Here is a 12,079-nt window from a genome sequence, read left to right on the forward strand (position 1 = left end):
TATACTTTTTATAATATAAGAGATAATAATAATTAAAGATAAAATAATAAGCTAGTAGTATAATATTTAAAATAAATAAAAAGAAAATAAAGCGATATAAATTATTAACTTAAATTCGAAAAGCGATTTTAATATTACTAGCTATATTAAAGTTAAAATTTATTAAAGTTATAAATTTTTAATTTTCTTTTAATAATTACTAATAAAATAAACTTAAGTTAAAATATAGTTTAATATTAAGTTTAAATAGCTAAGTAGTTAAAGTGCTTAATTATTAAATAATACTTATATGTTTTATATATTATATATAAAAATATTAATTTACTCATCACCACAAATTAATATCACAAATATTCCTGAAAGGTCTTTCATATAACACAGGCTGCTGTGAATGACCATAAACCAAAGTGGCAACTCTCATTTGTACAGATAACAGTGAGGGCCGTCTATGGTGCTCATCTGATCGCGGATGACGGAACCTTCGCCAACGTAGCCCATGTCGATGGAGTCGTCTAAGGAAGTCAAGGGAGACGGAGGCTCGTTGTTCCACTGTGGTTATGGGGGTTTTGAATCAGCTCTTTGCATACTTCTAAGTACAAAGACCAAATTCGTCCATGCATGAACAAATGGAAGCGTTGGGGCCTGTTAAGGGGGGAAGGGAGTCGGTTGCTTTGTGAAATTTACTGTTCTGTGGCCGTAGGCACCGGCATCCAGGTCGACGTGACGCGTTTTCGGGTATATTGCTTGCCTGCGGTATGTACTGTTAGTCTTGTCTACGGTATTTAGGATCACGGGAGCCTCCGTGTGTGGCCTCTACTTACCATAGCGATCACATGCGGTCCATCATTCCATGGTGAAGATAAAAACACGGCTCAGCTGTAGCAGTCCACTACAATGTCCATGTTAGACAATCTTCTGCTTCATTGTGAATTTTGATTTGAGCCAATATATCCAAAAGTGGATGTCAAACTTACGAAGTCACCACTCGGGTCGCCGCTACATAGGCTATGTCAGTAGAGATCCAAAATAATCGATATATACGTATCAGGGGGGATAACTTACTTGATGGTGTAATGACCAGCACCGTGGGGGCCGATTTCACCCGTATTGAACGGACCCTCGAGCAACAAGCGGTATTCCTTGATATCGGGCTTCTGCAGGAGATCTACAGGCAGTGTTAGACATCTTGCCCTGGATAATCAAGGGGTGTATTGAACTTACTCCGGACAGTAGAAGCGTTGGCATAGCGCATGTTCATGGCGGGGCCAACATCTCGTTTCAGAGGTCTGGGGTTGTAACCCAACCCGTCGGCTTGCAGGTTGGGGGCGGTATCGTGCAGGGCGCCGTAAGGGCCCAGGTTGACCGTCATATTGGCAAAGGGGCCCTTGGTAACCAATCCGCCGCCGAGGCCACAGGGGAGCACGATGTTGTCCCCAGTGACAACTTCGGGGAGAACAATGACGGAGTTGGGGAAGTCGGGCAAGTACTCGCCGTTGCCTCCCATGCTGTCATCTTCGGCGTTGAAGATGGGCGAGTCCTGAGGCGCCTCGGCATATTTAGACCAGTCCCAGTACTATTTGGTTCACATCCAGTCAGTTTCTCTGCTTTCCCTTCCCGGGTCGCTAGATATTCGTGCTCGCTTGTGGTGGAGTTACTCAACGGTTGGTAGCCTTCATAGCCACACTCAACTCTCAGAGCCTTTTCCCAGCTGTGCATGAACCAACGGTTCCAGGCTTGGAAGTTGGCGGTGTAGTGTGCCGTAAACGTTTGCTGGATGTGAGTAACAACAAAGTCATCGAGCTGGATGCGGCCGAGCAGTTAGAACGTGGCATATCAAGGACAAGAGTTATCAGCAGAGACTTACACGGTTCTTCGCGCCTGGTGAAACCGATGCGGGTGTTTTGGCAGGCGCGTCCATCATGCATTGCATGGCCCGGACATAATCAGGTCTCTCCTCCTCGTGAGATCACCACTGTAAATCATGCTATGTAAGCCAATGTAGCATCCCCAATGAGGGCAGTGAGGGGCGACACTTACTACTCGCGGCGGTAGACCACATTGTCGAGATTGCAAGCTGCGTCCGGACCCCGGCTGCGCAGCTCGTCGATCAGGCCTTGCTGGATCTCTGCGATCCGCTTCTTGAGAGGCTCCTTGGCGGACTCGTGGTCATTGGAGGCATCGCTCAGCTCGTGCTTCGAGATGGCTGCGCCCGAGGCCACGCTGGCCAGGGTTGCTGCAAGGCAAGTAGCAATAACCGACGCCCGCACATTGGCGAATGCTGGGACGTGAGACGGAATGAACGTGAAGGATGCTAGCAGACCAAGGAAGTAAAACTTGGCTACAGACCAAAGAGAAGAGGGACGAGGGTGAGCTAGAGTAGAGAAAGAGAAAGGTTTGGGAGGTGCCGATCACAGGAAACCATACGTGACAGCAGAAACCGACTGCAAACGGGTAATTATGTATTCTCGAGCAGAACCCGAGCAAACGGAAGCCCGGCTGTGGCAATACGGCCTGGAAGCATATGCCAAATTGCAAAGTGCTTTGCCGCTCTAGAATCGTGACAATATCGACATAAAGTGGTAACCACGGCGGAGTTAACCATTGCATTGGTAACGAATGTGGTCTCGCCAAGGGCTCATGCAAGTCGCCCAATAGGGACGCACCGGCGACATTGTTCAAAACAAGACTAAAGCCGGCAGCCGGGTGGACTTTCGGTGAGAAGCCATCTACAAGCGAACAAGATCAATACCTTGATTGGCTCGGATGTCTAGCAGTCATTCCCGGGAAATCCTTCCCCAAGCATTAGCCGCATAGTTCCAGAACACATGACAGGGGTTCAATGCGCAGGCATATTAACTGCAATGCAACTCCATCTCGTAAAACTTTTGTCTTCTTCTCTTTTCATTCGGCAACACCAGTGCATCGAAGGAGTCGAGGTCGGTCATCCGAGTGTTTTCCTTTCGATCCTCCCCTAGGCACAAGCCGGATTAGGGAGGTCGCATTGTTCTGCAGCGGCAGCACATTCTAAAGCCCTGGGTCGTGCGGACAGGGACGACGAGCCTTGAAGATCCCTTAATTTCCTCGCTGAACCTAGGTGAGTGAGATGGCGTTCGAAGCGATGCAGCCATGGGCCTTGCCGGATCCTTCAGCTGAAAAACACCATCCGAGCAAGGTGAGGGGCCACGTGCATTGATTGAGTGTTGCATTGTGTGAAGAGGGATGGATATCGGAGTTTGGACTGGCGCTGAGCTGCCGCCGTTTGCTGTGCCTCCCTTGAGCATATCAAGTGACATTAGCAAGGACACTGCAACAAATTGCAGCAGAATCATGAGAGTCAGTGGCTAACCAAGGATGGCGAGTCGTTGCTCAACATGCAGCCAAGGACTCCGGCAGAAAGGCAACACCCGCGTTGCCGAGGGAGCACACTTGGCAATAGAAATGGAACAAAACGACTCGGGGGGGATGGGGTGGAGTTCCACATCAGTGTTGATCTCTTGCGAACGAAGTTGGGAAATACGATTCGTGACTCTCGCGCCTCTTTGTCAGTAGAGTGATGAGGTTGAGTGGCAGCTGCAAAGCACAGAGGTCACAAGTTATAACCAATAGAAAAGGGATTCTCAATTTCCCCGGGAAAGCAGTTTCACGTTGCTTGGACCGGTCAGCCGCCACCGCCTGCAGGGCCTGCCGTACTAATTCCTCAAACAGCAGGTCCAGCTGTTCGGGACCTCACGTGACGGTTCATTGCAGAATTCAGGGATAGTGGACGGATAGGCACCGTTCAGTTAAAGGCCCGACGAGCGAAGGCAGTACAAGCTACCCCTTGAAAGTTTGTTCAAATCGTATCCTTGTGTGAGAGCCCTTGTACAGGTATTTCCTGCGTTTGCAAGACCTCTATCGTGCTGAAACATATCCCTTTGAGGGCATCTTCCACGAGTAGCTAGTCAAGTCAGGTTAGCCACATGCAGGCATGTCGTTGCTTCCTATATGTGGTTGCGGTCGTCACTTGCAGGTACCAGCATCGTTGTAGAATCTTTCGATGATACACCTATATTGTCACCTCGACCCCCATGTCCTGCGGTTGCTGGGACGTAGCTGGAACATGGCAACGTGCCAGCATTATACCAGGCAGAATCCTTCGAGATTTGTCGCAGATGTCCAGATCAGGAGTCACCATTGAGCCACTAGGCATATATGTCCCCGCATCATTCCTTTTCTATCTTTCTCCCCTTTTCAAAGTTTAGTTTGGGCGATCCCAAATGTTGATGTACGGAGGGAACTGATCATCATCGTCGTTCTGTTCTATGCTCGTAGTTCGAAGAGAACGAACCTGGCCGCCCCCATCGCAAACCATCTACTAAGCGCTAGAACCCCCGTCCCGTCCCGCCTAATTACCCCTTACGTATTTTTGGTGTTTGCTTCTCCAGGCCGGCACGCCCCCCACCCCCCGTCCGAGCATGGATCCCGCGTCCCTGCCTCCTCCTCCTCCCCCTCCCGACGTCAACCGGGGCCCCGAGATCCTGGCCGTGACCGGCACCCTCGTGGCCGCGACCCTCTGCGTCGTCCTGCTCCGGCTCTGGGTGCGGCTGCGCCTGGTGCGCCAGCTGGGCTGGGACGACTTCTTCGTCGCCGCGGCCATGGCCCTGCTCCTGGCCGAGATGATGGTAATCGTGCCCGAGGTGCGCTACGGCGCGGGCCGGCACCGGCAGTACATCCAGCCGCCGGAACACATACCCATCGGCCTGCACCTCAACTTCGCCACGCAGCCCATGTGCCTGGTCGCACTCACGCTGACCAAGGTCAGCGTCGGCGTGTTCTTGGTCCGGTTGGCCCCGACCAGGAACTACCGGGTCTTCATCCATGCCATCATCGCCTTCACGGTGCTTTCGTCGACGGCGGGTTTCTGTAAATTGCTTGAGATATCTGGCTGGCTTTAGGGTCAATAGTACGCAAATTTACTTACAAAGACGGGATACAAGTGACGGTCTTCTTCCAATGTCGACCGCTTAGCTTCAACTGGGACAACACGACGCCGGGCGGTAGATGTATCCCGGCTCAAGATCTCAAGATCGCAACGTGTAAGTTTGGCTGCATCTGTAATTGTGATAACAGGGCCACTTCCACTTCCCTTCTTTGTATAACACAGGCTTATGAATAAATTATAATTATCTAGACTTCAACTCGATCGTCTCCGCCGCGACGGACTTAATATTCGCTTTACTTCCCGTTCCGATGTTAATCAATGTCCAGCTGAACTGGAAAGCTAAGTCCGCTATTATCGGTATCCTATCTCTGGGTGTTTTGTACTTATCCCGCTCTCTTATTCCCCCTACTATCTCATTATTAGAAAGTCGGGCCTGGGTTGCAAAACATTCCGCTGATACAATGTCGCTGTTATTATTTACTGCCACCGCTGCCGCCATCGCCAAGATGACGTATCTTTCCAACTACGGAAAATACGGCGACCTGCTCTTCGACAGCGCCGACATCACGATCTGGACGACCATCGAGATCACCGTCGCCATGATCGCCGGCTCGATCCCCTGCCTCAAGCCGCTGTTCAAGAAGATCCTCGACCTGTCGTCGGTGTACCGGGGCGGCGGTGGTGGCAAGTCGAGCCACCAGCGCTACTACTACGGCCAGAACTCCGGGCATCACTTCGGCAACAACGGACGGTCCCGGTCCTCGACGTTCGGCGCACACCGGCGGCGGACCTTGAAGGCGGAAGAAAGTGGCAAGTTCGAGATGTTCGGCAGCGTTGTAGACGGCAGTTGCCGAGCGGGCGGCTTCGCCCATGACAACAATACGTCATCGTCGTGCACCTGCAAGGGAGGCAAGTCGAATCACGATGCCTCCACTGTCGCGCTGGACAATAACTCGGAGGAATTTATTTTGCAGGGGCTCGTGCCCGAAGCGCCGGTGGGCATCACCAAGACAGTGCAGGTCACGGTGGAGAACCGGTCCAACTACGGGAAGGGCAACGATATGGCTTGAGGGGGGTGCGTGAAATACAAAAGAGGATGGGAATACACACGAAGTCACGGCCTTGTTTTAACTGATCCTGTAGATTAGGGAAAACTATATAATAATATCATATGCCTCAGTTCCTTCAAAACCACAGTTTCAAATCAGCCCGCCCAGAGCTTTCATCGAGTAGAAGAGCAACGGACACTCAAAGCCCTGCAGTTAATCGGCAGGCCAATGCGACAACACACCTCCTACGATATTTGAATCTTTTCATGCTGCGAATATGATTGAGAGCTATAGCAACACATTTTCAATCGCACGAGAAGCTGGAAGCGTCTCAAGGTAGATGCATTATCACAAAAGGGGCGGAGAGTGACATGGCAAACCTCCTCTCTTGTCCGACGGTCGTTCTCCAAAGTGCGACCATTTGATAGCCTCCCAAATTGATGCACCGGAAGATGTATGCGATAAGATGTGATCTGACGAGTATCATCCGATCGAAGTGATCGTCCTATCAATGGTTTGTCCACCAGTTCGGTCAGGAACTGCAGTGGGAATGTGACCAGCAGTCACAATGATACCCTAGGTTAATAAGTACAGGGCCAACAGCGCTAATATGGAACAGATGGGTGCGACCCACTGAACCCACTCCTAATTCCACCTCTATCTCACCAACTACATAGTACGGAGATCCCCTTCAAAAGAATCGAACCCCCCCCCCTTGTCACAAAGTCCCTTGGCACAGCTGCGCACCAGCTGCCTTTATACCATAAAAGACTAACCAGCTCGTACGGAATGGGACAAGGATTATTTAACCAATTAAAATCTACCCTTAAGGTAAAAACGGTGCTCTAGTACGGTATTAATTACACAGCGTAACTCCAGCTGACAGGACGGCCTCCAAGGTCGTCTTGGCGACAGAGGGGGGGGAGGAGGGGTTCAGTTCTTTTGAAGGGGACCTCCGTATGCATGTGCTAATTGCCATGGTCTTCAATGTCATTGTTTAATTTGAGTATATAGTTGAGTAGTCTTAAATTCAGGTATTATTGTAGTAATAGCCAAACGAATATTGGCCTCCTCGTGGTATTGATTCGTGCGCTGGGTGAAACCCATTTACAGTAGCACCAACACCGCCCCCAGATCAGGGCAGCAGGCCAGACCCGACAGTCTGTATCGCATCCACTGTCCACCTAGGGCCCTCGCTTTTGAACCAAACTCCGCCGCTTCTGCAGCATTCCATTTTCCCAGCCTCGAGGTTCTGACAGGCTGCCATAGAATCAGGAAGTTAATTTCCTCATCACATGAATGTACCAAGATCGGCGGACCATTGTCGCTCGGGTGCGGTGTAATGTGTGTCGAGCCGATACGAGTCAGATTGCGAAAAGATCGGTGAAAGATCCGAGATCGGACTCGAACCTGATGTGATTGAACTGTCCGCATGGGGAAAGAGCGTTGGGGTTAGGGTGTTCCAATTGGCCGGCCAAAAGTTGTGTGCCGCACTTGATCTTCCGTGCACCGTTCATTTCCCTTTGTTGTCGACCAGTGCTGATTTTCTCATCATGTTCTCCGTGAAGTCAACTTGTATGGTGCCTCTTCAATCATCCCCTCCTCGCACCCCCATGCGGTTCTCCTCTCTGAGGTAGATCATATCGACGTTGCCGCGGACGTGCAGGTTTAGTTCGGACCCCTTGCTGACCTGCGCGTTCACATGCAACCGTGCTACGCCGACTGTTACCGGAGCTCTAGGGTCGAGGAACCCCTCACCGACGGGGGTGGCGGGGCTCATGTAACTGCTGTTCATCAGGAGGCTGCCGTCAAGCGATTTGTGGATGTGCGTGGTGGTGTTGGTCCTGGCGCTGGTGATGCTGGTGCTTCTGATGCTGCTGGTGGAATCTATGGACGATGTGGGTGACAATAACGACGTAGGCGACGTGAGTGAAGACGAGAACGTCGACGCTGTTGGTGAAGAAGATGATATCGAGGACGATACGGAGTGCATCGACGACGGCCTGGGCTCGGCGTCCGTGTTGATGCTCAACGGTTGAGGTTGGAATGGCCTGGAGCTTTGGAAGCCGCGGGTCGCCATGCCGGCCGTCCTCTGTGGAGGCTGCTGTCGAGATCCGGGGCTTTGGTTCGTAGAGGCTTCCATGGCTGCTGCTCTTCTCATCCTTCTAGTCTCCCAGATACAGGGTTTGGAGGGCGATGGATTTGGTGACACGGGTTATGAAGAGCTGGATGGCTTTCTTTCCGGCTTCGCTGAAGACTGACGAGTACGTCACCGATCCTACTGCCACGAGCAACAGGACAACCAGATCCCAGCATATACACGTCCAGATGACAAGACAGGCCAGGGAATCAGCGGTATGTTTTCCAACAGAGTTGAGGTTGCCGCTCTTTTGAGTTTGGGTTTCCGTTTGGGTTGGCGATCGACTCGGTTCCTGCAGCGATGATAAAAGGATGCGTAGCTGGCTTTCGGGTGATGAGTCTATAGTGAGTTGGGTTGGCTCTGTGAGGCGTGTCATCCTTATGTAGAACATGAGCTGTCTCTCCCTCCCTCTTTCTTGGCATCCACGTCGATGGGGTGTAATAAATGTGATGCTATACCTACTAGTGTAGGGCGGGAAACTGGGCACGACTTGGTGATTAAACTTTGAGGGGGTGGATTCGGTGGTTGTGTGCCTGGTTTTTTTTGGCACGCGATGTAACTTCAGCGGTCGGTTTCGGGTTATTTATCGAGAGGCTCGGCTGCTCAGCCAGGAATTCTAGAAATGCGGCGAGTGGCGACTGCGACCTCCGCAAGAAAGATCTTGGTCAATTCTCCCTTTGCCGAATACCGAGGATCCAGTCTACTGGCGCCGCTATGGGTTCATTCGCAGCCCATTGGTTGTTCTATTCATGTCCTCGACGGCGGTCCATGGCGAATGCCACGGTTAGTGTTTGGACAGGGTAAGGTTAGCCGGCTTTTACAGTCGGGAGGATCCCTGTTCTGCAACGCAATCTGGGGTGGATAACCTGGCACATGCATTGATCAACGTCGACTGCCGACGACGAACTCGTCGGCGGCAGCATGCGGCCGTGAGGGGGTAGGGCGCCCGCTAGTGACCAACGCATCGTGGGGGCTCGCTGCCTTTGCAGATGACAGATCGCGTCAGGACCACGTCAAGACTAAGCCGGATCGACTCTGTATGTGTGTGTGTGAGAGTGTGGCCGCTGGATAGAATTTGAGATGAACGCTTCGCCGTTGTGATTGACGGGTAATATGAGAGGTATATGACATGGACATGCAAGTAATTCGTGGTAGAGTGGGCCTCGCGATGTATCTTCATGCATCGCCTTCACATGATAGTTTTCAAAGTACATGGACTAAATCACCTGACATAGTATTCAAGATTACCTGGCTTCTTCTTGCCGCCTGCCTTGATATACCATGTTCACAAGCCTCCACTCCATATACTACTCGCTGCCACTGAGAAAAGGGGCTATCCGGATCCGAGTTTCAGCCGAGTCGGAAAAAACAGGCTCTTTAGTGGTAAACTTGGCACGACGTTCTTGCTTCTACTCGTTGATACAGGCCACGGCTTCCTGATTGGGGCTGTGTAGTCGAGAAATCCTGTTGGTGTTTTTCACACACCAGAGGCTCTCGAAGACATGGCCCAACTCTGGATTCCATGCTATCTCTCTTTTGTTATTCATGAGTTCATAGTCTACCTCCTTGAGCAGTTACATCTTTTCTTCTGACCTTCGTTTCTATGAAGCCGGAACCGAGTTGCCGATCTTCAGAAGACTCCAATGCCTACTAAGATCCCATAACGCAAACGTGCTCGCGAGAGCGAATCTTCGAATTACTAGTATGCAATATAAGCTTTCAGATTACTACTGTTATATTCAGGAACCATGTCCCGGAGAGGGAGCCCCCGTCAAGCTTATGGTGAGTTCGGGCCACATGGTTAGTCTTAACTATTCATAGAGTGGTCTAGGCATCTACATATGTACCGTGGTAATAACGTGCGTGGCTAGACTCTGCACACGCGGCCAACATGGATAGCGAGTACCCTCCCGTCAAGCCACGACGCCTTTTATCCCACCCGGAGCTTCTTCCACATGGTGTGGTTTTCAGGGCCAGACCGACATACCGTTTCCCACCGAGTTCGCAAGCGTGGTTCCCATCGATTACAACTTACCTACGATATGAAAACGTCACGACTAAGCTTCGACAACCCACTAAATCCAACCGAAGAAGCACCTTTTCCCAAGGGAGGCAGGAGGGGAATGAAGCACGACTCGGGTTGGGCTATTAGAATTTACAGTGGTGACTCGTTCATTGATATGCCTAGCAGATGTGTGGCAATGATATCCATCAACGGTCTATGTTACAGAAATCGAGCCTCTCAGGTCACAGCAGCCAAGCAACTAGGTCAGCTAAACACCCAATCGTTGCTTGTTGCGGATCTCCCTCTCCTTATCCTCCTGCTCTCATGATAACTGGGGCGGGGGACGGCCAGATGCACACCCCATGATGGGATTGACCCATTGGAACAGAACTGGGTCACACTGGCCACTATCTGCTATGTACATATGAACTCGACTGTCGATCTGAGTGGGACTGCGCGGGGGGTATGGAGAAAAGAAAGGCGATCACTCCCCCCCCGCTCCCCCTTCTTTTTTTATTATTTCTCCTCACTCATGCTTGGCCTTGGGCACGATCAGATCCCTGGCCTGGAACCCACGTTCCAGGTCCGCAGGCTCGGGATGCCTCGCCGCCATGTGAATAGCATCGGGTATTGCCTGGGAGTCTACGTCAACGACCGCAGCCGACCCTGGGTGGTGCGCCCTCCTCCTCATCGGCGACGGCGGCTGCTTCTCTACGGGGTCGTCGGCGGCATTGTACAGCAGCGGCCGCCACCAGCGGCGCGGGGACGGGTCGCGGTGCGAGTAGGCGGCGTGGCGGCAGCTCCAGAGCCAGAAGGCGACGTAGAGGAACCATAGGACGGTGTAGGCGATGTTGCAGGCCAGGAAGACCTCGAGGGTCACGGGGTAGCAGCGGCACACGGCGAGGTAGATCAACGAGCCCAGGGCTTGGGCTAGGGCGGCCAGCGTGAAGAAGAAGTAGATTGTGGCCTGGTGGTGGTAGACATAGGATTGCCTCCTCTCTTCTTTCCAGCTGGTGTTGGAAGAATGTTCCAGTGTGCTGGTGGTGGTGCCCGTGCTGCATTGTGTCAATTATTAAAAACGGCTAAACTATAAACGAAAAAAACGAAAACTAGATTCGATACTTCGATAAATATACGAAATCTTATATAAAAAGTGTTTATCGCTTATTAATCTTTAACAGCTATAAAAGCCACTACTCGATAACTTTCGAGCTTTATTATAAAAAAAAACTTAATTATTATACTTTATATATTTTCTTATTTATTATATAAGCTTTAAACTCTTAATATCGGCTGTTTTCGTATATTAAAAAAGTTATATAAAAAAGAAATCGAAGGTCTTATACGGGCGTATCTTACTTATATTTTAAAAGAAAACTTCTTATTAACGTTTTTAAAAGCGTTCTAAGCGACTTTCACTATTTTAAATATCTAGGGAGGTTTTTAAAAAGCAGGACTTATACCGTATAATCCGGAACATATTATTTTATAATTAAATATAAAACTATATACGCCGACGCCTCCGGTAGCCTTTTCTAGCCTATTTATGCCTTAAAAATTAAAAACCTTAAATAAGTTAATTAAAGCTTAGTTTTAAACCGAATACGTAAAAATTCGAATCGCGCGGTATTAAAATAACTTCTCGATATTAATATTTACTAGACTTAATTAAATTATAAAAAGTATAACGCAGGTTATATACCGGCTCGCTGTTTTAAAAGGTAAAGTAACCGCATTATAAGAAGTAAATAAGATATTTAGCCGGCGCCGTCGTACGAAAAAAAAACGGCTATAAAATAAAAGATCACTTCGTATATAAGCTAAAAAAGACTTATAGTTTTAAAAAGATATTAATAAATAGTTATAAAACAAATCGCGGAGGAGGAATAGTCGTACGAGGACGTCTAAGACGCGCTTATAACGCTATAAAATCTATAGAAAGCCCGGGCATAATACTCGTACTT

The 12,079-nt window shown here is 49.9% G+C and overlaps 6 protein-coding genes across 6 annotated transcripts; 4 read left to right on the forward strand and 2 right to left on the reverse strand.

Annotated features, from left to right (window-relative positions):
- Positions 1–417: 417 nt before the first annotated feature.
- PG994_003544 (uncharacterized protein) lies at positions 418–1,918 on the reverse strand (the record flags this gene model as incomplete). The annotated part of the gene is made up of 6 exons (XM_066854953.1): positions 418–549; positions 685–811; positions 1,063–1,165; positions 1,222–1,573; positions 1,690–1,800; positions 1,865–1,918. 6 exons carry the CDS (start codon positions 1,916–1,918, stop codon positions 418–420), a joined length of 879 nt encoding a protein of 292 aa, XP_066719231.1.
- Positions 1,919–1,981: 63 nt separating this feature from the next.
- On the forward strand, positions 1,982–2,315 carry PG994_003545 (uncharacterized protein; the record flags this gene model as incomplete). The annotated part of the gene is made up of 2 exons (XM_066854954.1): positions 1,982–1,988; positions 2,053–2,315. 2 exons carry the CDS (start codon positions 1,982–1,984, stop codon positions 2,313–2,315), a joined length of 270 nt encoding a protein of 89 aa, XP_066719232.1.
- Positions 2,316–4,454: 2,139 nt separating this feature from the next.
- Positions 4,455–4,934, forward strand: PG994_003546 (uncharacterized protein; the record flags this gene model as incomplete). The annotated part of the gene is made up of 1 exon (XM_066854955.1): positions 4,455–4,934. One exon carries the CDS (start codon positions 4,455–4,457, stop codon positions 4,932–4,934), a length of 480 nt encoding a protein of 159 aa, XP_066719233.1.
- A 448-nt stretch (positions 4,935–5,382) lies between these two features.
- PG994_003547 (uncharacterized protein) lies at positions 5,383–5,991 on the forward strand (the record flags this gene model as incomplete). The annotated part of the gene is made up of 1 exon (XM_066854956.1): positions 5,383–5,991. The coding sequence occupies one exon, from the start codon at positions 5,383–5,385 to the stop codon at positions 5,989–5,991; it is 609 nt and encodes a 202-aa protein (XP_066719234.1).
- Positions 5,992–7,558: 1,567 nt separating this feature from the next.
- Positions 7,559–8,113, reverse strand: PG994_003548 (uncharacterized protein; the record flags this gene model as incomplete). Its single annotated transcript, XM_066854957.1, has 1 exon — positions 7,559–8,113. One exon carries the CDS (start codon positions 8,111–8,113, stop codon positions 7,559–7,561), a length of 555 nt encoding a protein of 184 aa, XP_066719235.1.
- Positions 8,114–10,647: 2,534 nt separating this feature from the next.
- Positions 10,648–10,950, forward strand: PG994_003549 (uncharacterized protein; the record flags this gene model as incomplete). Its single annotated transcript, XM_066854958.1, has 1 exon — positions 10,648–10,950. The coding sequence occupies one exon, from the start codon at positions 10,648–10,650 to the stop codon at positions 10,948–10,950; it is 303 nt and encodes a 100-aa protein (XP_066719236.1).
- Between the last annotated feature and the right edge of the window lie 1,129 nt (positions 10,951–12,079).

Source organism: Apiospora phragmitis (genome assembly GCF_038363925.1).
Source record: "Apiospora phragmitis strain CBS 135458 chromosome Unknown utg000004l:1.0-3135199.0:1.0-3139288.0, whole genome shotgun sequence".
In the NCBI taxonomy this organism is placed as follows: domain Eukaryota; kingdom Fungi; phylum Ascomycota; class Sordariomycetes; order Amphisphaeriales; family Apiosporaceae; genus Apiospora; species Apiospora phragmitis.